The sequence below is a fragment of the Bos grunniens genome, chromosome 6 (genome assembly GCF_055505025.1).
Source record: "Bos grunniens cultivar Pamir isolate PY7600 chromosome 6, Bosgru_T2T1.0, whole genome shotgun sequence".
NCBI classification, from domain to species: Eukaryota; Metazoa; Chordata; class Mammalia; order Artiodactyla; family Bovidae; genus Bos; species Bos grunniens.
This window is the reverse complement of record NC_141170.1, coordinates 91677235-91699901: the sequence shown is the minus strand read 5'-3', so window position 1 is coordinate 91699901 and position 22667 is coordinate 91677235. Positions and strand designations below refer to the sequence as shown.

The window sequence follows — 22667 nt, the reverse complement described above, 5'->3', positions numbered from 1 at the left end:
TTCTGTTGTGGGTCTTCTGATTGTACGGAGGAGGCTGAAATAAACTGCTGGGTTTTAGAAATTGTGTTCACTATAGGCTTTAATACCTGTTTTGGATGAAAAAGTCTTCCCATTGGCTTATAGCAGTTAATTTAAGAGTGCAAACCATAGTGAATGTTCTTATCTGAGGTAGTTAATGACAAATTTATCTGTATTGAATGTATGTTTTTCTACTTAAAATGTCATAATCCAAATAGTTTTTCAGCATTCTGTCAAAAGCATAATCATAATATAATAGCAAAAAAGGAAGAAAATCAAGTAAGTTATGAAAGACTTGTTATTTTTACCCATTGGCTATTGATTTTCCCAGAAGATCACTGTTAATGTCTATTGATAAGCAAATACTTTTATAAGATTTACTTCAGAAAGGGAAAATATGATAAATAGAGCCTTCATAGTAGTTCAGAATGTGAAAGTAAAAGAATGATACATTATATATTTAATGTTTTAGAGCCTTGCCTGTGTAGTATAAGGCAAGACTTGCAAATTAGAAACTTACAATTGTAAAGATTTGGCAAAGTTTATGACATATTTACTCTTGATTGTTGGGTATGAGGAAGGGTCTTTAAGCAAGTATTGATCAGTAAACTATTAGTCTTAATGAAGTAGGTTAGGTATTATAGATGTTCACAGTTTGATAATATTAAATCATATTAAATCCTTAGTTGCTTGTGTCCACACTCCTTTTTAAAAGTGATTTTAATGTTGTCCACAAAATACAAATGCCAGTAAATCTGATGCTACCTTTTCGTTTTGTGATATACTTGTCAGAGAAGATGTACCAATTAGTCTTCCTTGTATTTAAAGATGCTTTTCCTTTCACTGAGATTTAATAATTTTTATTTATACATCGATCATTTGTTGTGAAAAATTATTTTCCACATCAGAAGAAAACATTTATGGATTTAACAATGAGGTATAATTAAGGTAATGCCTGAAATTTCAAACTAATATATCCATACATTATATAGTCTATATAATACTACAGTGCTTGGTAACTTTTCTATTGAAAACTACCTGTATTTTTTTTTGTCTTCGCAACACCATTTGTTTCCTTATAATTTGCTCTGAGTTTTTAGTTTGATGCTTCTCTTTTCCTTTATCATGTTTAATAAATTTAAATGGATGATCTAAAAACATATTTGCCTTAAATATTTTACTTTTTTTAATAGAAAAAGATGATTCTAGAAATTTATAACACTTTTGAGATTGCAATATGAGATTCTATTTGGAAAATACTTAAATGTATATAATGTCTGCCATCGAGATGGTTAGAGGTTTCTTTAGTATTTCATGTCCACTTTGGATCCCAATTGTTGGATGTTCCTTTTCTTTACATCCTTACCAACCTATTTTATTCTTGTCTTTTTGATGATACCTACCAGTTGTGAGGTGATATCTCACAACTCATGGTTGGTTCCATGTCTTGGCTATTGTAAGTAGTGCCACAGTGAATGCTGAAGTGCATGTATCTTGTTGAATTATGGTTTTATCCAGATATATCCCCAGGAATGGGATTGGTGGGTCATGTGGTAGCTCTATTTTTAGTTTAAAAAACTAAAGAACCCCCATACTGTTCTCTATAATGACTGTACCAATTTACATTCCTATCAACAGTGTGTGTGTGGGGGTGTTCTATTGTCTCCACACCCTCTCCAGCATTTATTGTTTGTAGACCTTTTGATGATGGCTATTCTAACCATGTGAAGTGACACCTCATTGTAGTTTTGATTTGCATTTGTCTAAGTAGTTATGTTCAGCATCTTTTTCATGGGCTTTTTGGCCACCTATATGTCTTCTTTGGAGAAAAGTCTATTTAGATCTGCTCATTTTTTGATTCCTTTTTTTCCTTCTGTTAATCTGCATGAGCTATTTGTTTGGAGATTAATTCCTTGTTGGTCTCATCGTTTCCAAATATTTTCTCCCATTTTGAGGGTTGTCTTTTTTTTTTTTTTATAGTTTCCTTTGATGTGTAAAAGTTTAATTAACAGCTTTTAATTAAAAGCTGTTTGTTTATTTTTGTTTTTATTTTCATTATTCTAGAAAGTGGATCCCAAAAGATATTGCTGTGATTTATGTCAAAGACTGTTCAGCCTATGTTTTCCTCTAAGAGTTTTATACCATCTGATCTTACATTTAGTTTTTTAATTAATTTTGAGTTTATTTTTGTGTATGGTATTTGAGAATTTTCTAATTTCACTCTTTTACATGATGCTGTCCAGTTTTTCCAGAATCACTTATTGAAGAGACTGTCTTTTCTCCATTGTATATTCTTGCCTCCTTTGTCATAGATTAATTGACCATAGGTACATGAATTTATTTTTTGGCTTTCTATCCTGTTCCATTGATCTGTAAGTTTGTCTCTGTGCCAGTACCATGCTGTTCTGATTACTGTAGCTTTATAGTATAATCTTAAGTCATGAAGCCCGATTCCGTAAGCTCCTTCTTTTTTTCTCAAGATTGCTTTGACTATTTGGGGTCTTTTGTGTCTCCATACAAATTTTAAGAAATGCAAAAAGTGCCATTAGTTACTTGATAAGGATTAACTTGAATCTGTAGATCACCTTGGATGATAGTATAGTTATTTTGACAATATTTATTCTTCCAATCCAGATACATAGTATAACTATATGTCATCTTTGATTTCTCTCATCAGCATCTTATAGTTTTGAGAGTACAGGTCTTTTGCCTACTTAGGTACATTTATCCCTAGGTATTTTATTCTTTTTGAAGCAGTAATAAGTGGGATTATTTCCTTAATTTCTCTTTCTAATCTTTCATTGTTAGTGTACAGAAATGCAAGAGATTTCTGTGTATTGATATTGTATCCTACAACTTTATCAAATTCATTAATGAGCTCCACTAGTTTCTGGTAGCATCTTCAGGATTTTCTGTGTATAGTATCATGTCATCTGCAAACAGTGACAGTTTTGCTTTTTCTTTTACAGTTTTGATTCCTTTTATTACTTTTTCTCCTCAATTGCTGTGAGTAGGACTTTCAAAACTATGGTGAATAAAAATGGTGAGAGTGGACATCTTTATCTTGTTTCTATTCTTAGAGGAAATGTTTTCAGCTTTTTACCTTTGAGTATGATGCTATCTGTGAGTTTGTCATGTATGGCCTTTATTATGTTAAGGTATCTTCCCTCTCTGCCTACTTTCTAGAGAGGGTTTTTTTTTTTTTTTCCTGTAAATTGATGTTGAATTTTGTCAAAGTCTTTTTCTGCATCTGTTACGATGACCACAAGGTTTTATTCTTCAATTTTTTTAATGTGAAGAATTGATGCTTTTGAACTATGGTGTTGAAGAAGACTCTTGAGAGTCCCTTGGACTGCAAGGAGATTCAACCAGTCAATCCTAAAGGAAATTAGTTCTGAATATTCATTGGAAGGACTGATGCTGAAGTTGAAGCTCCAGTACTTTGGCCCCCTGATGTGAAGAACTGACTCATTGGAAAAGACCCTGATGCTGGGAAAGATTGAAGGCAGGAGGAGAAGTGGACAACAGAGAAGGGGATGGCATCACCGACTCGATGGACATGAGTTTGAGTAAGCTCAACTTACTCAAGTTGGTAATAGACAGGGAAACCTGGCGTGCTGCAGTCCGTGGTGTCAAAAAGAGTCGGACATGACTGAGCAACTGAACTGAACTGATCAAAGGGATTGATATTGTGGGTACTGAAGAATCTTTGCATCCCTGGGATAAATCCCACTTGATTATGGTGTATGATCTTTGTAATGTATTGTTGCATTCAGTTCGCTAGTATTTTGTTGACAGGTGTTGATTTGCATTTCTGCAGAAGCTTTTTAGTTGGATGTAGTCCCACTTCTTTATTTTTGTTTATACATTTGATGTCATATCCAAAAATATCATTGCCAAGACCAATATCAGGAAACTTTTCCCTATGTTCCTTCTAGAAGTTTTATGGTTTCAGGTGTTCAAGTTAAGTCTTTAATCCATTTTGAGTTAATTACTATGAGTAGTATAAATAAGGGTTCCAGTGTACTTCCAGTTTTCCAAGCATCACTGATAAGAGGATAACATCTTTTCCCATTGTGTATTCCTGATATCCTTTTCAAAGATTAGTTGACGGTATATGAAACAGGTCATTCTGGGCTCTCAAGTTTTTCCATTGCTTATGTGTCTTTTTTTTATGCCAATTTTGACTACTTTAGCTTTGTGACAGAGTTTGAAATCAGGAGGTGTGAGGTTTCTAGCTGTTGTTCTTTCTTAGGAATACTTTGGCTACTCAGGATCTTATATGATTCCATACAAATTTTAGGATTATTTTGTCTGTTTCAGTGAAAATGCCTTTGAAATTTTGATAGAGATTATATGAAATCAATGGATGACTGCATATTGTAGAGTGCATATTTTATTATTATTGATTTTTTAAATTCTTGGACATATGATATCTTACCATTTGTGTCTACTTCAAATTCTTTCATCAGTGTCTTATAATTTTCAGTGTACAGATATTTTTTGTCTTGGTTACCTTTATTCCTAAGTATTTTCTAATGTTTTATGCTATTGTAAATGGGGCTGTTTCCTTTGTGTTTTAGATAGTTTGTGTTAGTGCATAGAAACATAATTGACTTTTATATGTTCAGTTTTCATTCTGCAACTTTTTTGAATTCATTTATTTATTATTTTATTGTATTTCCATTGATATTTTTGTGGCATCTTTAGAATTTTCTGTAGATTTATTTCATCTACAAACAGAAATAATTTTACTTCTTTCTTTACAATTTGGTTGGCTGTTATTTTCATTAAGCTCCCTGATGGCTCAGATGGTAAAGCATCTGCCTGCAATGTGGGAGACCTGGGTTCAATCCCTGGGTTGGGAAGATCCCCTGGAGAAGGAAATAGCAACCCACTCCAGTATTCTTGCCTGGAAAATTCCATGGACAGAGGAGCCTGGTGGGCTACAGTCCATGGAGTCACAAAGAGTCGGACATGACTTTTGCCAAATTGTTCTGGCTAAAACTTCCAGGGTATGTTAAATAGGGGTGGTTAATGTAGTCATCATTGCCTTTTCCTGATCTTAGCCAGAAAGTTTTTAACTTTTTACTGTTGAATATAATGTTTAGATGTAAGTTAGTCTTCAATGGTCTTTATTATGTCAAGGTATTGTACACTTATTCTATAACCAAGTTGTTAAGATTTTTTTTTGTAATGAAAAAATGTTGAATTTTGTCAGATACTTTTTTTGCATTGAGATGATCATATGATTTTTATTTTTTATTGTTTTAATGTGGTACATCACTTTTATTGATATGTTTATGTTGAACCACTTTATTCTCAGGGATGAATCCCATTTGCTAATGGTGTATGATCCTTTTAAGGTACTGTTGAATTTGGTTTGCTAGCTTTGATATTTTGTTGAGGTATTGTGCAAGTATAATCATCAGGGATATTAGCCTGTAGCTTTTTCTTTTTGTAGCCTTATCTAAGTTTATTTTCAGAATAATGCTGGCCTCATAAAATGAGTTTAGGAGTCTTCTCTCCTCTTCAATATTTTGGGAGAGTTTGAGAAGGATTGGCATTAGTCATTTAAATGTTTGGTAGAATTCACTAGTGAAACAATCTGGTCCTATTCTTTTGTTTTCTGGGAGATTTGTAATTACTGCTTCAATCTCCTCAGTCATTAAGTTTTTGTTGTTGTTGTTTGTTTTGTTTTTCTAGGCTACGCTGGGTCTTCGTTGCTCCATGTGGGCTTTCTCTAGTTGCAGTGAGCAAGGGCTCCCTTAGTTGCAGTGCACAGCTTCTTACTGCGATGGCTTCTCTTGTGGAGCACAGGCTCTAGGCACGTGAGCTTAGTTGCTCTGTGGCATGTGGAATCTTCCTGGATCAGGGCTTAAAACCATGTTCCCTGTATTGGCAGGCAGATTCTTATCCACTGTTCCACCAGGAAAAGTTCAGTGATTAAATTTTTTCAGATTTTCTATTTCTTTATGATTCAGTCTTGGTAGGTTATATATTTCTAGGAATTTATCCTTTTTTTTCCCTTAGACTATTCAGTGTGGAAGTGTACAATTGTTCATATTAGTCTCTTATGATCCTTTTTATTCCTGTGGTAAAAGTTGTAATATCTCCTCTTTCATTTATAATTTCATTTGTTTGAATCTTCTCTCTTTTTTTCTTTGTCTAGCTAAACTTTGGTCAATTTTCTTTATCTTCTCAGAATACCAGATCTTTATTTTGTTAATCTTTTCTGTTGTTTTCTTGGTTTCTATTCCATTTCTGCTCCAAAACTTGTTACCGCTTTTCTTTTACTGACTTTGGTCTTAGTTTGTTCTTTTTCTAAGATGTATAGTAGATTTATTTATGACATTTCTTTTTCTCTTATGTGGCATTTCTTCCTATAAACAGTTTTCTCTACATCTCCTAAGTTTTGGTATGTTGTTTTGCCATTTTTTATTTGTTTGTTCCAAGATAAATACATATTTTTGGCTACAGCATGTGACTTGTGGGATCTTAGTTCCAGAACCAGGTATCAGACCATGACCCCTGCTGTCAAATTGCAGAGTCCTAACAACTGGACTGCCAAGGAGTTCCCTTAAGATATTTTTTGACTTCCCTTTTGATTTTTTTTTTTGACCCATTGTTGTTTAGGAGTATGTTGTTCAATTTCCAGATACTTGTGAATTCATCAGTTTTATCCCATTGATTTCTGATTTCATAGAATATGAAAATATCAGAAAGGGTATTTTGTATGATTTCAGTCTTCTTAACAGTTGCAAAGGCTTCTTTTGTGACCTAACATAATTTATCCCATAGACTGTCCCATGTGCCCTTGAGAAGAATATGTTCTGCTTAGATGGAGTGTTCTTTGTATGTCTGCCGAGTTCACTTGTCTAAGATGTATTTTGTTTCTTCGTTAATTTTGTATGCATTTTATGAAAGTATGGTATTGAAATCCCCAACTATATTTGGATTGCTATCTATTTCTGTTTTCAAATATAATAATTTTTTCTTAATACATTGAGGAGCTCTGATTTTGGGTGTATATATATTTACAATTGTTATATCCTTTGGGTGAATTGACCCCTTTACCATTATGTAATGACCTCTTTTTGTCTCTTTTTACATCTTTCGACTTAGGGTCCATTTTATCTCATATAAATATAGCTAATCCTGTTTTTTGGTTTCTATTTCCATGGAGTATCTTTTTCCATACCTTCACTTTGAGCCAAGTGTCCTTAAAGCTGAAATGAGTCTTTCATAGAAAACACATATTTGGGTCTTTTTATTTTTTTTAATCCATCTAATCCAATCTATGCCTTTAGATTAGATAATTTACTAATTCCATCATATTGTTTCCTGGCTATATTGTAGTTTCCTTATTTCTTTTTCCTTCTTTTGCTTTAGAACAGTGCTTGGCATATAGCATGACTCAATAAATGTTTGTTCAGTATTTGAATGGATTTTAACTTTTTTTCCATGCCATGTTTCTAGTTAGATATTTTATAAGCTTAATTTTTATCTTTAGTATCATCTACAACATTTTTAGTTCTACTCATGCTTTTCTTTAAGATATTATTTTTTTTGAAGAGCAGTTTAGATTTGCAACAAAATTGTAAGGGAAATACAGCTATTTCCCATGTACTCCCTACCTATTGGTCTTTTTTTTTTTTTTAACCAAGGATGAACCTATATTGACACATTGTAACCACCCAATGCCCATAGTTTACTTTAGGATTCATTCTAAGTGTTGTATGTGCTATGGGTTTTGACAAATATATAATGATACATACCATCATTATAATATCATACAAAGTATTTCTACTGCCTTAAAAATTTCCTGTTTTCTGTTTATCTCCTTATCCATTGACAACCACTGATAATTTTATGATTGTTGTTTTTCCTTTTCCAAAATATCTTATATTCAGTATGTAGCCTTTTTAGGTTGGCTTCTTTCACTTAGTAGCATGCATTTAAAGTTATATATTTGAATCACCCAAGTCCAAGAAACCCAGAGAGTCCCAAACAGGATAAACCCAAGGCGAAACACCCCAAGACACATATTAATCAAATTAACAAAGATCAAACTCAAAGAACAAATGTTAAAAGCAGCAAGGGAAAAACAACAAATAACACACAAGGGAATTCCCATAAGGATAACAACTGATCTTTCAATAGAAACTCTTCAAGCCAGGAGGGAATGGCAAGACGTACTTAAAGTGATGAAAGAAAATAACCTACAGCCCAGATTACTGTACCCAGCAAGGATCTCATTCAAATATGAAGGAGAAATCAAAAGCTTCTCAGACAAGCAAAAGCTGAGAGAATTCAGCACCACCAAACCAGCTCTCCAACAAATACTAAAGGATATTCTCTAGACAGGAAACACAAAAACAGTGTATAAACTTGAACCCAAAACAATAAAGTAAATGGCAACGGGATCATACTTATCAGTAATTACCTTAAACGTAAATGGGTTGAATGCCCCAACCAAAAGACAAAGACTGGCTGAATGGATACAAAAACAAGACCCCTACATATGTTGTCTACAAGAGACCCACCTCAAAACAGGGGACACATACAGACTGAAAGTGAAGGGGTGGAAAAAGATTTTCCATGCAAATAGGGACCAAAAGAAAGCAGGAGTAGCAATACTTATATCAGATAAAATAGACTTTAAAACAAAGGCTGTGAAAAGAGACAAAGATGGTCACTACATAATGATCAAAGGATCAATCCAAGAAGAAGATATAACAATTATAAATATATATGCACCCAACACGGGAGCGCCGCAATATGTAAGACAAATGCTAACTAGTATGAAAGGAGAAATTAACAATAACAAAATAATAGTGGGAGATTTTAATACCCCACTCACACCTATGGATAGATCAACTAAACAGAAAATTAACAAGGAAACACAAATATTAAACGATACAATAGACCAGTTAGACCTAATTGATATCTATAGGACATTTCATCCCAAAACAATGAATTTCACCTTTTTCTCAAGCGCACATGGAACCTTCTCCAGGATAGATCACATCCTGGGCCATAAATCTAGCCTTGGTAAATTCAAAAAAATTGAAATCATTCCAAGCATCTTTTCTGACCACAATGCAGTAAGATTAGATCTCAATTACAGGAGAAAAACTATTAAAAATTACAACATATGGAGGCTGAACAACACACTGCTGAATAACCAACAAATCACAGAAGAAATCAAAAAAGAAATCAAAATTTGCATAGAAACGAATGAAAATGAAAACACAACAACCCAAAACCTGTGGGACACTTTAAAAGCAGTCCTAAGGGGAAAGTTCATAGCAATACAGGTGTACCTCAAGAAACAAGAAAAAAGTCAAATAAATAACCTAACTCTACACCTAAAGCAACTAGAAAAGGAAGAAATGAAGAACCCCAGGGTTAGTAGAAGGAAATAGTAACAATAACCCTGTGTACAAGACAGCAAAAGAGACACTGATGTATAGAACAGTCTTATGGACTCTGTGGGAGAGGGAGAGGGTGGGAAGATTTGGGAGAATGGCATTGAAACGTGTAAAATATCATGTGTGAAACGAGATGCCAATCCAGGTTCGATGCACGATACTGGATGCTTGGGGCTAGTGCACTGGGACGACCCAGAGGGATGGTATGGGGAGGGAGGAGGGAGGAGGGTTCAGGATGGGGAACACATGTATACCTGTGGTGGATTCATTTTGATATTTGGCAAAACTAATACAATTATGTAAAGTTTAAAAATAAAATAAAATAAAGAAAAAGAAATCTTAAAAATTAGGGCAGAAATAAATGCAAAAGAAACAAAAGAGACCATAGCAAAAATCAACAAAGCCAAAAGCTGGTTCTTTGAAAGGATAAATAAAATTGACAAACCATTAGCCAGACTCACCAAGAAACAAAGGGAGAAAAATCAAATCAATAAAATTAGAAATGAAAGTGGAGAGATCACAACAGACAACACAGAAATACAAAGGATCATAAGAGACTACTATCAACAATTATATGCCAATAAAATGGACAACGTGGAAGAAATGGACAAATTCTTAGAAAAGTACAACTTTCCAAAACTGGACCAGGAAGAAATAGAAAATCTTAACAGACCCATCACAAGCACGGAAATTGAAACTGTAATCAAAAATATTCCAGCAAACGAAAGCCCAGGTCCAGACGGCTTCACAGCTGAATTCTACCAAAAATTTAGAGAAGAGCTAACACCTATCCTACTCAAACTCTTCCAGAAAATTGCAGAGGAAGGTAAACTTCCAAACTCATTCTATGAGGCCCCCATCACCCTAATACCAAAACCTGACAAAGATGCCACAAAAAAAGAAAACTACAGGCCAATATCACTGATGAACATAGATGCAAAAATCCTTAACAAAATTCTAGCAATCAGAATCCAACAACACATTAAAAAGATCATACACCATGACCAAGTGGGCTTTATCCTAGGGATGCAAGGATTCTTCAATATCTGCAAATCAATCAATGTAATACACCACATTAACAAATTGAAAAATAAAAACCATATGATTATCTCAATAGATGCAGAGAAAGCCTTTGACAAAATCCAACATCCATTTATGATAAGAACTCTCAGAAAGCAGAAATAGAAGGAACATACTTCAACATAATAAAAGCTATATATGACAAACCCACAGCAAACATTATCCTCAATGGTGAAAAATTGAAAGCATTTCCTCTAAAGTCAGGAACAAGACAAGGGTGCCCACTTTCACCATTACTATTCAACATAGTTTTGGAAGTTTTGGCCACAGCAATCAGAGCAGAAAAAGAAATAAAAGGAATCCAAATTGGAAAAGAAGAAGTAAAACTCTCACTATTTGCAGATGACATGATCCTCTACATAGAAAACCCTAAAGTCTCCACCAGAAAATTACTAGAATTAATCAATGATTATAGTAAAATTGCAGGATATAAAATCAACACACAGAAATCCCTTGCATTCCTATACACTAATAAGAAAACAGAAAGAGAAATTAAGGAAACAATTCCATTCACCACTGCAACAGAAGGAATAAAATACTTAGGAATATATCTACCTAAAGAAACTAAAGACCTATATATAGAAAACTATAAAACACTGGTGAAAGAAATCAAAGAGGACACTAATAGATGGAGAAATATACCATGTTCATGGATTGGAAGAATCAATATAGTGAAAATGAGTATACTACCCAAAGCAATCTATAGATTCAATGCAATCCCTATCAAGCTACCAAAGTTATTCTTCACAGAGCTAGAACAAATAATTTCACAATTTGTATGGAAATACAAAAAACCTCGAATAGCCAAAGCTATCTTGAGAAAGAAGAATGGAACTGGAGGAATCAACCTACCTGACTTCAGGCTCTATTACAAAGCCACAGTCATCAAGACAGTATGGTACTGGCACAAAGACAGAAATATAGATCAATGGAACAAAATAGAAAGCCCAGAGATTAATCCACGCACATATGGACACCTTATCTTTAACAAAGGAGGCAAGAATATACAATGGATTAAAGACAATCTCTTTAACAAGTGGTGCTTGGAAAACTGGTCAACCACTTGTAAAAGAATGAAACTAGAACACTTTCTAACACCATACACAAAAATAAACTCAAAATGGATTAAAGATCTAAACATAAGACCAGAAACTATAAAACTCCTAGAGGAGAACATAGGCAAAACCCTCTCCAACATACATCACAGCAGGCTCTTCTATGACCCACCTCCCAGAATATTGGAAATAAAAGCAAAAATAAATAAATGGGACCTAAGTAAAGTTAAAAGCTTCTGTACAACAAAGGAAACTATTAGCAAGGTGAAAAGACAGCCTTCAGAATGGGAGAAAATAATAGCAAATGAAGCAACTGACAAACAACTAATCTCAAAAATATACAAGCAACTCCTACAGCTCAACTCCAGAAAAATAAACGACCCAATCAAAAAATGGGCCAAAGAACTAAATAGACATTTCTCCAAAGAAGACATACAGATGGCTAACAAACACATGAAAAGATGCTCAGCATCACTCATTATCAGAGAAATGCAAATCAAAACCACTATGAGGTACCATTTCACGCCAGTCAGAATGGCTGCGATTCAAAAGTCTACAAGCAATAAATGCTGGAGAGGGTGTGGAGAAAAGGGAACCCTCTTACACTGTTGGTGGGAATGCAAACTAGTACAGCCACTATGGAGAACAGTGTGGAGATTCCTTAAAAATCTGGAAATAGAACTGCCCTATGATCCAGCAATCCCACTGCTGGGCATACACACTGAGGAAACCAGAAGGGAAAGAGACACGTGTACCCCAGTGTTCAGTGCAGCACTGTTTATAATAGCCAGGACGTGGAAGCAACCTAGATGTCCATCAGCAGATGAATGGATAAGAAAGCAGTGGTACATATACACAATGGAGTATTACTCAGCCATTAAAAAGAATCAGTTCTAATGAGATGGATGAAACTGGAACCTATTATACAGAGTGAAGTAAGCCAGAAAGAAAAACACCAATATAGTATACTGATGCATATATATGGAATTTAGAAAGATGGTAACAATAACCCTGTATACGAGACAGCAAAAGAGACGCTGATGTGTAGATCAGTCTTATGGACTCTGTGGGAGAGGGAGAGGGTAGGGAGATTTGGGAGAATGGCATTGAAACATGTATAATATCATGTAAGAAACGAGTTGCCAGTCCAGGTTCGATGCACGATGCTGGATGCTTGGGGCTGGTGCATTGGGACGACCCAGAGGGAGGGTATGGGGAGGGAGGAGGGAGGAGGGTTCAGGATGGGGAACACAGGTATACCTGTGGCAGATTCATTTCGATATTTGGCAAAACTAATACAATATTGTAAAGTTTAAAAATGAAATAAAATTAAAAAAAATAAAAAATAAATGTAAGAATAAAAAAATAAAGATATATTTGATTTTTATATTTTAGCTGTATTTAATTTTTTAACGTAGTGAAACAAGGACAGTTGTCTGGATTTTGAAGCATTATCTGCTTCAATGGGGTGGTTTCATATTCTATGCTTAGTAAATTGCAATTTTTATACAATTACATTAGAGAAATATTTCCACTGCTTAAAGTTAAAATGAAAAATTTAAAGTAAAGCCACATTTATAGAGAAAAGGTAGGTGCATTGGTCTAAGAGAAAACTTACCGACTTTAATCATTAATAGCTGAGATATAAGGATAAAAAGTTACTAAACTATAGTACCAAAAATAGTACCCATAAGTCTTTATTGCTGTACTTGCCAAATAGGTGGATCCATAAATTAGTTATTACTAGTAGTATTTCATGGCTATATTCATTTATTTCTAGTTTATAAAAATGAATCCAGTCTGCCCCAGGCTCTGAGGATCTAAAAATGACTCAAATATGTAGCCATCAAGAATGGAGAAAAAAATATAGATATTTTAATTATAATAAAGTAATTATTATCTTGGAATAGGTGAAAGGTATCTGGATATAAGCTAATCAGATGGAACTAGGAAATCTTCCAAAAGCATTTTATGTGAAATATGAGATTAGTGGGAGTTTTCTATTTGTATAAGCTAAGGGATCCTATTGTAGGCAAAGTAAATTATATATACAAATTCAAACAAACACTGAAGAATAAAAAATATCCTTGGCAAGTCTTTATTATCACTGTTTTTAAATATAGATGGCATGACATTACACATGTAGAGAATGCTAGATAACAAAGTATATTAAGCAATATTCATCTTTTGTATTATTCCCCTTATTATAGGTAGACACTTGCGATTTCTGAGTAGAAGTACTATTATATATTAATAGAAATAAAGCAAAATCCACTTTTCACTTTTTAATGTTTTACATTTATTTTTTCTTGATATATTGATAATAACTAATGATAAAGGTTGAATTAAATTATGTCATTTTTGGACAAATGTTCTTAAGTTTATTTTCAAATACCCATATGATTTCTGTATAAAATATTTTATTATAGCTCTCAGTCAGTCAGTCAATTCAGTCACTTGGTCATGTCCGACTTTTGTGACCCAATGGACAGCAGCACTCCAGACTTCCCTACCCATCACTAACTCCCAGAGCTTCCTCAAACCCATGTCCATTGAGTCAGTGATGCCATTCAACCATCTTATCCTCTGTTGTCTCCTTCCCCTACTGCATTCAATCTTCCCAGCATTAGGGTCTTTTCCAAGGAGTCAGTTCTTTGCATCAGATGTCCTAAGTATTGGAGTTTCAGCTTCAGCATCAGTCCTTCCAATAAATATTCAGGACTGACTTCTTTTAGGATTGACTAGTTTTATTTACCTGTAATCCAAGGGACTCGCAAGAGTCTTCTCCAACACCACAGTTCAAAAACATCAATTCTTCGGCACTCAGCTTTCTTTATGGTCCAACTCTCACATCCATACATGACTACTGGAAAAACCTTTGACTGGAAAGACCTTTATTGGCAAACTAATGTCTCTGCTTTTTAATAAGCTGTCTAGGTTGGCCATAGCTTTTCTTCCAAGGAGCAAGAGTCTTTTAACTTCATGGTTGGATTCACCATCTGCAGAGATTTTGGAGTTCAAGAAAATAAAGTCTGTCACTGTTTCCATTGTTTCCCAATCTATTTGCCATGAAGGGATAGGACCCAATGCCATGATCTTAGCTTTTGAATGTTGAGTTTTATGCCGATTTTTCCACTTTCCTCTTTCACTTTCATCAAGTGGCTCTTTAATTCCTGTTTGCTTTCTGCCAGAAGTGTGGTGTCATCTGCATATTTGAGGTCATTGATATTTCTCCTGGCAAACTTGATTCTAGCTTGTGCTTCATCCAGTCCATCATTTCACATGATGTACTCTGCATATAAGTTAAATAAACAGGGTGACATTATGCAGCCTTGACATACTCCTTTTCAAATTTGGAACCAGTCTGTTGTTCTGTGTCCAGTTCTAACTATTGCTTCTTGGTCTGCATATAAATTTCTTAGGAGGCAGTTAAGGTGGTCTCATATTCCACCTCTTTAAAAATTTTCCACAGTTTGTTGTGATCCACACAGTCAAAGGCTTTGGTGTAGTCAGTAAAGCAGAAGTAGATGTTTCTCTGAAACTCTTGCTTTTTCAGTTGCTCTTGCTTTTTCAAATTGCCAGTGGATGTTGGCAATTTGATCTCTGGTTCCTCTGCCTTTTCTAAATCCAGCCTGAACATCTGGAAGTTCATGGTTCACGTACTGTTGAAGCCTGACTTGGAGAAATTTGAGCATTATTTTACTAGTGTGTGAGATGAGTGAAATTTTGCAGTAGTTTGAGGATTCTTTAGCATTACCTTTCTTTGGGATTGAAATGAAAACTGACCTTTTCCAGTCCTGTGGCCACTGCTGAGTTTTCCAAATTTGCTGGCATAGTGAGTGCAACACTTTCACAGCATCATCTTTTAGGATTTTAAATATCTCAACTGGAATTCCATCACACCCACTATCTTTGTTCGTAGTGATGCTTCCTAAGGCCCACTTGACTTTGCATTCCAGGATGTCTGCCTCTAGGTGAGTGATCATACCATCGTGATTATCTGGGTCATGAAGATCTTTTTTGTATAGTTCTTCTGTGTATTCTTGCTACCTCTTCTTAATATCTTTTGCTTTTGTTAGGTCCATACCATTTCTGTCTTTTATTGTGCCTATCTTTGCATGAAATGTTCCCTTGGTATCTCTAATTTTCTTGAAGAGATCTCTAGTCTTTCCCATTCTGTTGTTTTCCTCTATTTCTTTGCATTGATCTCTGAGGAAGGCTTTCTTTTTTCCCCTTGGTATTCTTTGGAACTCTGCATTCAGATGGTATATCTTTCCTTTTCTCCTTTGACTTTAGCCTCTCTCTTTTCTCAGCTATTTGTAAGGCCTTCTCAGACAATCATTCTGACTTTTTGCATTCCTTTTTCTTGGGGATAGTCTTGATTGTTGCTAACAGGAGCTAACGGCGCGGGCTGCCGTTATGAACCTCCATCCATAGTTCTTCATGCACTCTGTCTATCAGATCTAATCCCTGAATCTATTTCTCACTTCCACTGTATAATCATAAGGGATTTGATTTAGGTCATACCTGAATGGTCTAGTTGTTTTCCCTACTTTCTTAAATTTAAGTCTGAATTCTGCAATAAGGAGTTGATGATCTGAGCCACACTCAGCTCCCGGTGATTTTTTTTGCTGGCTATATAGAGCTTCTCCATCTTCGACTACAAAGACTATAATCAGTTTGATTTTGGTATTGACCGTCTGGTGATGTCCATGTGTGGAGTCGTCTCTTGTGTTGTTGGAAGAGGGTGTTTTCTATGATCAGTGTATTCTCTTGGCAACACTATTTTAGCTTTTGCCATGCTTCATTTTTACTCCAAGGCCAAAGTTGCTTCTTACTCCTGGTATCTTGTGACTTCCTACTTTTGTATTCCAGTTCGTTATGATGAAAAGCACATCTTTGTGTGTGTGTGTGTGTGTGTGTGTGTTATAGCTATAAAATATATTTATTTTAAAATGTGACTTAAACTCCTGTTTTTAAAAACCCAGCTTTATGCCATAGTTTTAAAGTTTGTGGCATTAAGTATATCATAGCCTTTGAAAATGTGATTTAAACTTTGGTTTTAGAAATCAGTTTTGCACTTCATTTGTAAAGGTCATAGCACAGTATTTAAAACCCCAAAATGAAAAAGGTAACTGTCATTTGCCATTCTCCAAAAAAGGTCTTTGGTTCTCCATGGACTACAGTCTTAGTTTAATTTTCCCTTTTCATTTCTGTTTACAGAACTTTTAATATTCCTCTGAACTTCCTAAGTTAACTAAGTTATGGGAGACTAGTTAGGATCTGTTCCAGAAAATCTATTTTCAGCCTACTGAATTCAGCTTTGACTTGCCTATCAGAGGTATCAATTCAGTTCAGTTGCTCAGTCGTGTCTGACTCTTTGTGATCCCATGAGCTGCAGCACGCCAGGCCTCCCTGTCCATCATCAATTGCTGGAGTCCACCCAAACCATGTCCATTGAGTAGGTGATGCCATCCAACTATCTTATCCTCTGTTGTCCCCTTCTCTTCCTGCCCCCAATCTTTCCCAGCATCAGGATCTTTTCAAATGAGTCACCTCTTTGCATCACGTGGCCAAAGTATCGGAGTTTCAGCTTCAACATCAGTCCTTCCAATGAACACCCAGGACTGATCTTCTTTAGGATGGACTGGTTGGATCTGCTTGCAGTCCAAGGGACTCTCAAGAATCTTCTCCAACACCACAGTTCAAAGCCATCAATTCTTTGATGCTCAACTTTCTTTATAGTCCAACTCTCACATCCATACATGACCACTGGAAAAACCATAGCCTTGACTAGACGGACCTTTGTTGGCAAAGTAATGTCTCTGCTTTTGAATATGCTATCTAGGTTGGTCATAACTGTGCTTCCAAGGAGTAAGCGTCTTTTAATTTCATGGCTGCAGTCACCATCTGCAGTGATTTTGGAGCCCAGAAAAATAAAGTCAGCCACTGTTTCCACTGTTTCCCCATCTATTTGCCATGAAGTGATGGAACCGGATGCCATGATATTAGTTTTCTGAATGTTGAGCTTTAAGTCAACTATACCTATGCTAATTGCCATAAATGGAGACCTCTTTCCTATATATGTTTTCTTGATTTAATGCAGAATTTATTTATGGAATTGTCTAAAATATTCTTAAAACTGAAAATTACACATTATATTTTGCATAAACAGTGGAGTACTGTAGTCACAAAGGTGGGTTAAGTATATGATTTTTGCAATGGCACCGAGTGATGATTTGAATGTAACAACATCAAAAATGAGGAAAGTGTAAAGGAACCAGGTCCATATCTATTTAACCTATTTTTATTTGAATCAGTGTCATTTTAATGTGTTACATTGAAATATATTCTTTTCTGTGTGTTTCAGTTTGCTAAAGTCTTTTAAGCTGTCATTGATTTTATTACCAAAAAGTGCTTATGCCTAAGGTATAATTTAAGAATCTGTGGAGGTAGAAAAAAAATCTTACCCAAATGATAATGATGTGCTTTCCTAGTATCTTGTTCTAATTATAATGTAGAAGTTTCATTATTTGTTGAAGGTGATATTTAAACTTTAACTTCTTGATAAATAACCATGTTTATAACCAATGAAATGATACTTTTTAAGCAGTTAAGCAATTCTTGGGGGCTTATCTCTGGTTATCATAACAATTCATATTTTCATTTACATATTCTCCTAAAATGCAGACTTTTTTTTTTTTAACCATGCCATAGCATCTTGTATATATAATTGAGGTTTTTGGATTAGAATCATTGTTAGAGGAGAATCAAAGTAGTAAGAGAAATAATAGGCTTTTCTTTGAATTCTCAACAGTAAAATCATTAGAAATATCAACTATTTTCTTCTCCAAGAAAGTCATAGACTAGTTTTGTGTCCTTTGTGACAGTTAATATAATTATTTACTGACAAGTATCGAAACGTATATCCTGTGGCCCTGTCTTTCTCATGATGCTACCTTGTCCCAAGGATGATGCTCCTCAAGGTTCTGTATGTTCTTTCCTTAGCCTCTGCTACACCAATTACTGACTGGATATTGGCACTTAGTGCCGTAATGTTTCATTTTCACCGATTCTGACATTGATGTTGACCTAGTCATTCCTAGAGCCATTGATATTCACCTGTTCATGTTCACGTTCAATAGTTCTCTTAAAGAACAGGAGGTATAACTACAAAATAACATATCTTTTCACCCAAAGATTTTCAGAGTCCCAAATTTTGTTATTTGCCTTGATCTTTCTTTTTCTTCCTTAGCATCTTTCTTTGTTCTAGAAGTTGGAAGATAGAAATATTAATGGATCTTATAAATTAATAGCCACTTGTATAAAGTAATGCCACCTATGTTCAAAGTTGCTTAAAAAAGCTAGGGTACCCTAAACACTCTATTCCTTCAGAGTGAGCTCTCAGCTCACCACATATTTTATGGAGAGAGCTATTAAATTATTTCCGCAATATTGGTTAAGAATGTTGGACCTCGTATATCCATATCAGTTTGTACAGTGATTATACATCAGGAATAGTCCTTGATTTTTATGTAAAGAGGACCACCAATGAACTACTCTTGGTGGTCTTAGACTAGTCCTGACTTGCCCAGATTCATATTTTCCCCCTAAAGGCTGCAATAGACCACCTTCTGGCTACCTCCTGTATCAACGGTCTTAAAATCTTGTAAGATAGTCTATTTTGTCTCCTGGAAAACACTGGTTTTCTCATAATTGACTCTTATGAAGTAGCTTGAACTTAATAAGCATGAATCTGAAATATATGTCATTTTGAGTAGCACTGTCAATAAAATGTAAAAAAAAATTATAATTTACTTGGGAAAAAGGTGATAATAGTATTCACCCTGTAAAAGTAGTGTTTCTTTTATATTCCTGTTTATTGGAAGTTATATTTAAAAAGTGCTGGCTTAGAAAAACTTCTGTTGCTTTAGTAACTGCTTTATTATTTTAAACATCCTTGAGGTGTAAAATTAGTTTTAAGCACCCATTTTAAGACAAAAGAAAGATTGGAAAACTTTAATGGGTATTATTTTATGAAAAATAGGTAAAATTATGGAGGGAGAAGATATACATGGTTTTAGCATTTTCTCTTTTTATGTAATTTTAAGGTGTCAAAGTTGACAATCTGAATTATTTTAACTTATTTTAATGAAAACTGAAGAATTCCCAAGTGAGACTCCTCCTGAGAGACTTGTGTCTTAAATGGGATTACATGGTTAAAAACTAAATACAGTTTTTAAAGGTTATTTTCTTTAATATTATGAGTTCTAAACATCTCTACATTTAAGTTCTACTATCATGTAATGTCTGTCAGTCCCAAAAAGGAAAGAGGCCTTCTTAAACTTTTCTAGCAAATACACTGTTTAATATTCATATAAACTATCTACTTCCCTATTTGAAAGTTACTAATTATTTTTGTATATAAAATAGCAAGTGTCGCAACCACCATCAATTATTGCAATATTTTCCCCTTGCAAGAATAAAACATTTACACTTGAAAGAGAAGAGAGAGAGAAGAGAGAGAAGTAAATCTCCTTGTACTTTTCACATATAAATGACAGTTTTAAACAGTATCTTTTTCTATGTATGATATATAACGCTTTGTATTTGTTCAAAATATTTCTCAGTTTCTTGATAAGGAAGATGGGGATGTAACTTCTTACAAATACAAAGAGTTTCATGTCATTTATTTTATATCCTCAGATGCTTTTCTCTTAATCTTGTATTATTTCCTTTTGGTGGCCAAAATGTGACTAAAAAAGTAAAACTAAAATCAGACAGCATATTTAGATGCATTAAAAAGCTGTTTATTTAGCTTCTTTTTTGAGTAAGTGTACTGTTTAGTTCTAGAAGAATAAGCAGTCTAGCTTAAAATTATATTTTATTTCTGTAGTAGAAAATAGATGTGTTGCTAAAATTGTATATTTATATGTATCTTTCTGATCTCTGTTCTGAGTGAAAGATGTTTGATTAGACTTCCTGGTGTAATAAATAGTTAATAATTATTTGCTGAATTAATAGATGTGCTCCCAGCTTATCCTGCAATATTAAATTTTTATTTTCTTCACTGTTCTATGACTTTTACTACCTTCATTTTTGTGTATGTGTGTTTTAATTTATTTACTTTAATTGGAGGCTAAATACAATATTGGGGTGGTTTTTTCCATACATTAACACGAATCAGCCATGTGTATACATGAGTCCCCCATCCAGAACCCCCCTCTCTCTTCCCTCCCCATCCCATCCCTCTGGGTTGTCCCAGTGCACCGGCTTTGAGTGCCCTGTTTCATGCACCAAACTTGGACCGGTCATCTATTTCCCATATGCTACCTTCATTTCTGTATATTCAGTAATTTGAGCTGAGTCCTGAGAGATCAGAGACATAGGTGCCCTGTGTTTTTGTTTTTTTTTTTTTTTAATTCAAGTTGAGTTAATATACAATATTATATTAGTGACTGGTGTACAATCTAGTGATTCAACATTTTTAAAGGTAATACCCCATTTTAAGTTTTTATAAAATATTGGCTGTATTCCCTGTGATGTGCAGTATATCCTTGTAGCGTATTTTATGTGTAACGGTTGTGCCTCTTAATCCCTGACTCCTATATTGTCTCTCCTCATTTCCATCTTCCCTCTGGACATCACTAGTGTGTTCTCTTTTATCTGTGAGTCTGTCTTTTTTGTTTTATTATCCAGTTTGTTGTGTTTTTGAGAGTCCATATATAAGTGGTATCATACAGTATTTGTCTTTGTCTGACTTACTTCACTTAGTCCAACCATGTTGTAAATGGCAAAATTTCATTCTTTTTTATGGTTGAATAGTACTAGTTCATTGTGTGTGTATGTAAGTGTGTGGCCTGTATTTTTAAATAATCTGATACCTATTAGGCATAAATAAGATCTTATATTATCTTATTAAAAATTGTAGAATCATTGTCATTTCAATGACCCTGAATTATTTTGCTTTATTAGAAATCTAGCGGTTTTCTATCTGTAGATTTATTTTCTTGATGTTCACTTGCCTGATTGCACTTAATTGTGTTTAAGATCTCTAAATATTTATAATTCCAACTATATTTTGTATAATCTACTTGATAATTTGGTGCAAATAGCAGATAAGGAAGCAGACTTTCAAAATTTTTTTTTTTCTAATTTTAATTTTATTTTTAAACTTTACATAATTGTATTAGTTTTGCCAAATATCAAAATGAATCCGCCACAGGTATACATGTGTTCCCCATCCTGAACCCTCCTCCCTCCTCCCTCCCCATACCATCCCTCTGGGTCGTCCCAGTGCACTAGCCCCAAGCATCCAGTATCGTGCATCGAACCTGGACTGGCAACTCGTTTCTTACATGATATTTTACATGTTTCAATGCCATTCTCCCAAATCTTCCCACCCTCTCCCTCTCCCACAGAGTCCATAAGACTGTTCTATACATCAGTGTCTCTTTTGCTGTCTTGTACACCGGGTTATTGTTACCATCTTTCTAAATTCTATATTTTGTATAATCTACTTGATAATTTGGTGCAAATAGCAGATAAGGAAGCAGACTTTCAAAATTTTTATTGTCATAATTTGGCTAAACTAACTTTAGTTAGTATATATTAAGTATTTTCTTCAGTTGAGATTTAAATGAATATTTGCTCATATTGCTCGCTAATATTTGTATAAAGGTTACTGGTTAAACATAGATGTAGCAGGTTGCTAACCTGAACAACTTAATGTGTATGTATATATCATGTGAAGATTGCTTTTAGATCATAAATGTGGGACTTGAAGGGTACCAGAGCATTACCTAATTTATTTCTTAATATGCTCTCTAATTTTATTCTTTCATTGATCATCTATAGCATGCAAAGAATTAAGCTACATATTTTGAAGGATCCAAGCACAGATTAGCCTCTAAGGTGTTCACAATTTGATTGGGAGATAAAAGAAAAGACACGTGTATTATTAACAAGATAGTGGTTTAGTACAGAGTAATTTCAGAACATACACCAATTTGTTTCTTTGCATGCAATATACCTGTTATAGTAAGTTCCCTTTTTAATTCTGACCTTGTCACTGCTAATT

At 34.4% G+C, this 22667-nt stretch overlaps 1 protein-coding gene across 19 annotated transcripts in view; it reads left to right on the top strand.

Annotated features, from left to right (window-relative positions):
- Positions 1 to 22667, top strand: part of STPG2 (sperm tail PG-rich repeat containing 2) — a 630294-nt gene that overhangs the window by 360915 nt on the left and 246712 nt on the right. The window contains exon 13 of one of the 19 annotated variants that reach the window (XM_086406667.1): positions 3318 to 9406. The exons of the other annotated variants lie outside the window; for them this stretch is intronic. Coding sequence (XP_086262793.1) covers positions 3318 to 3323 — 6 coding nt within the window. The 3' untranslated portion in view covers positions 3324 to 9406. Of the gene's footprint in view, positions 1 to 3317; positions 9407 to 22667 lie in introns of those variants that run through there. 19 annotated transcript variants of the gene reach the window in all.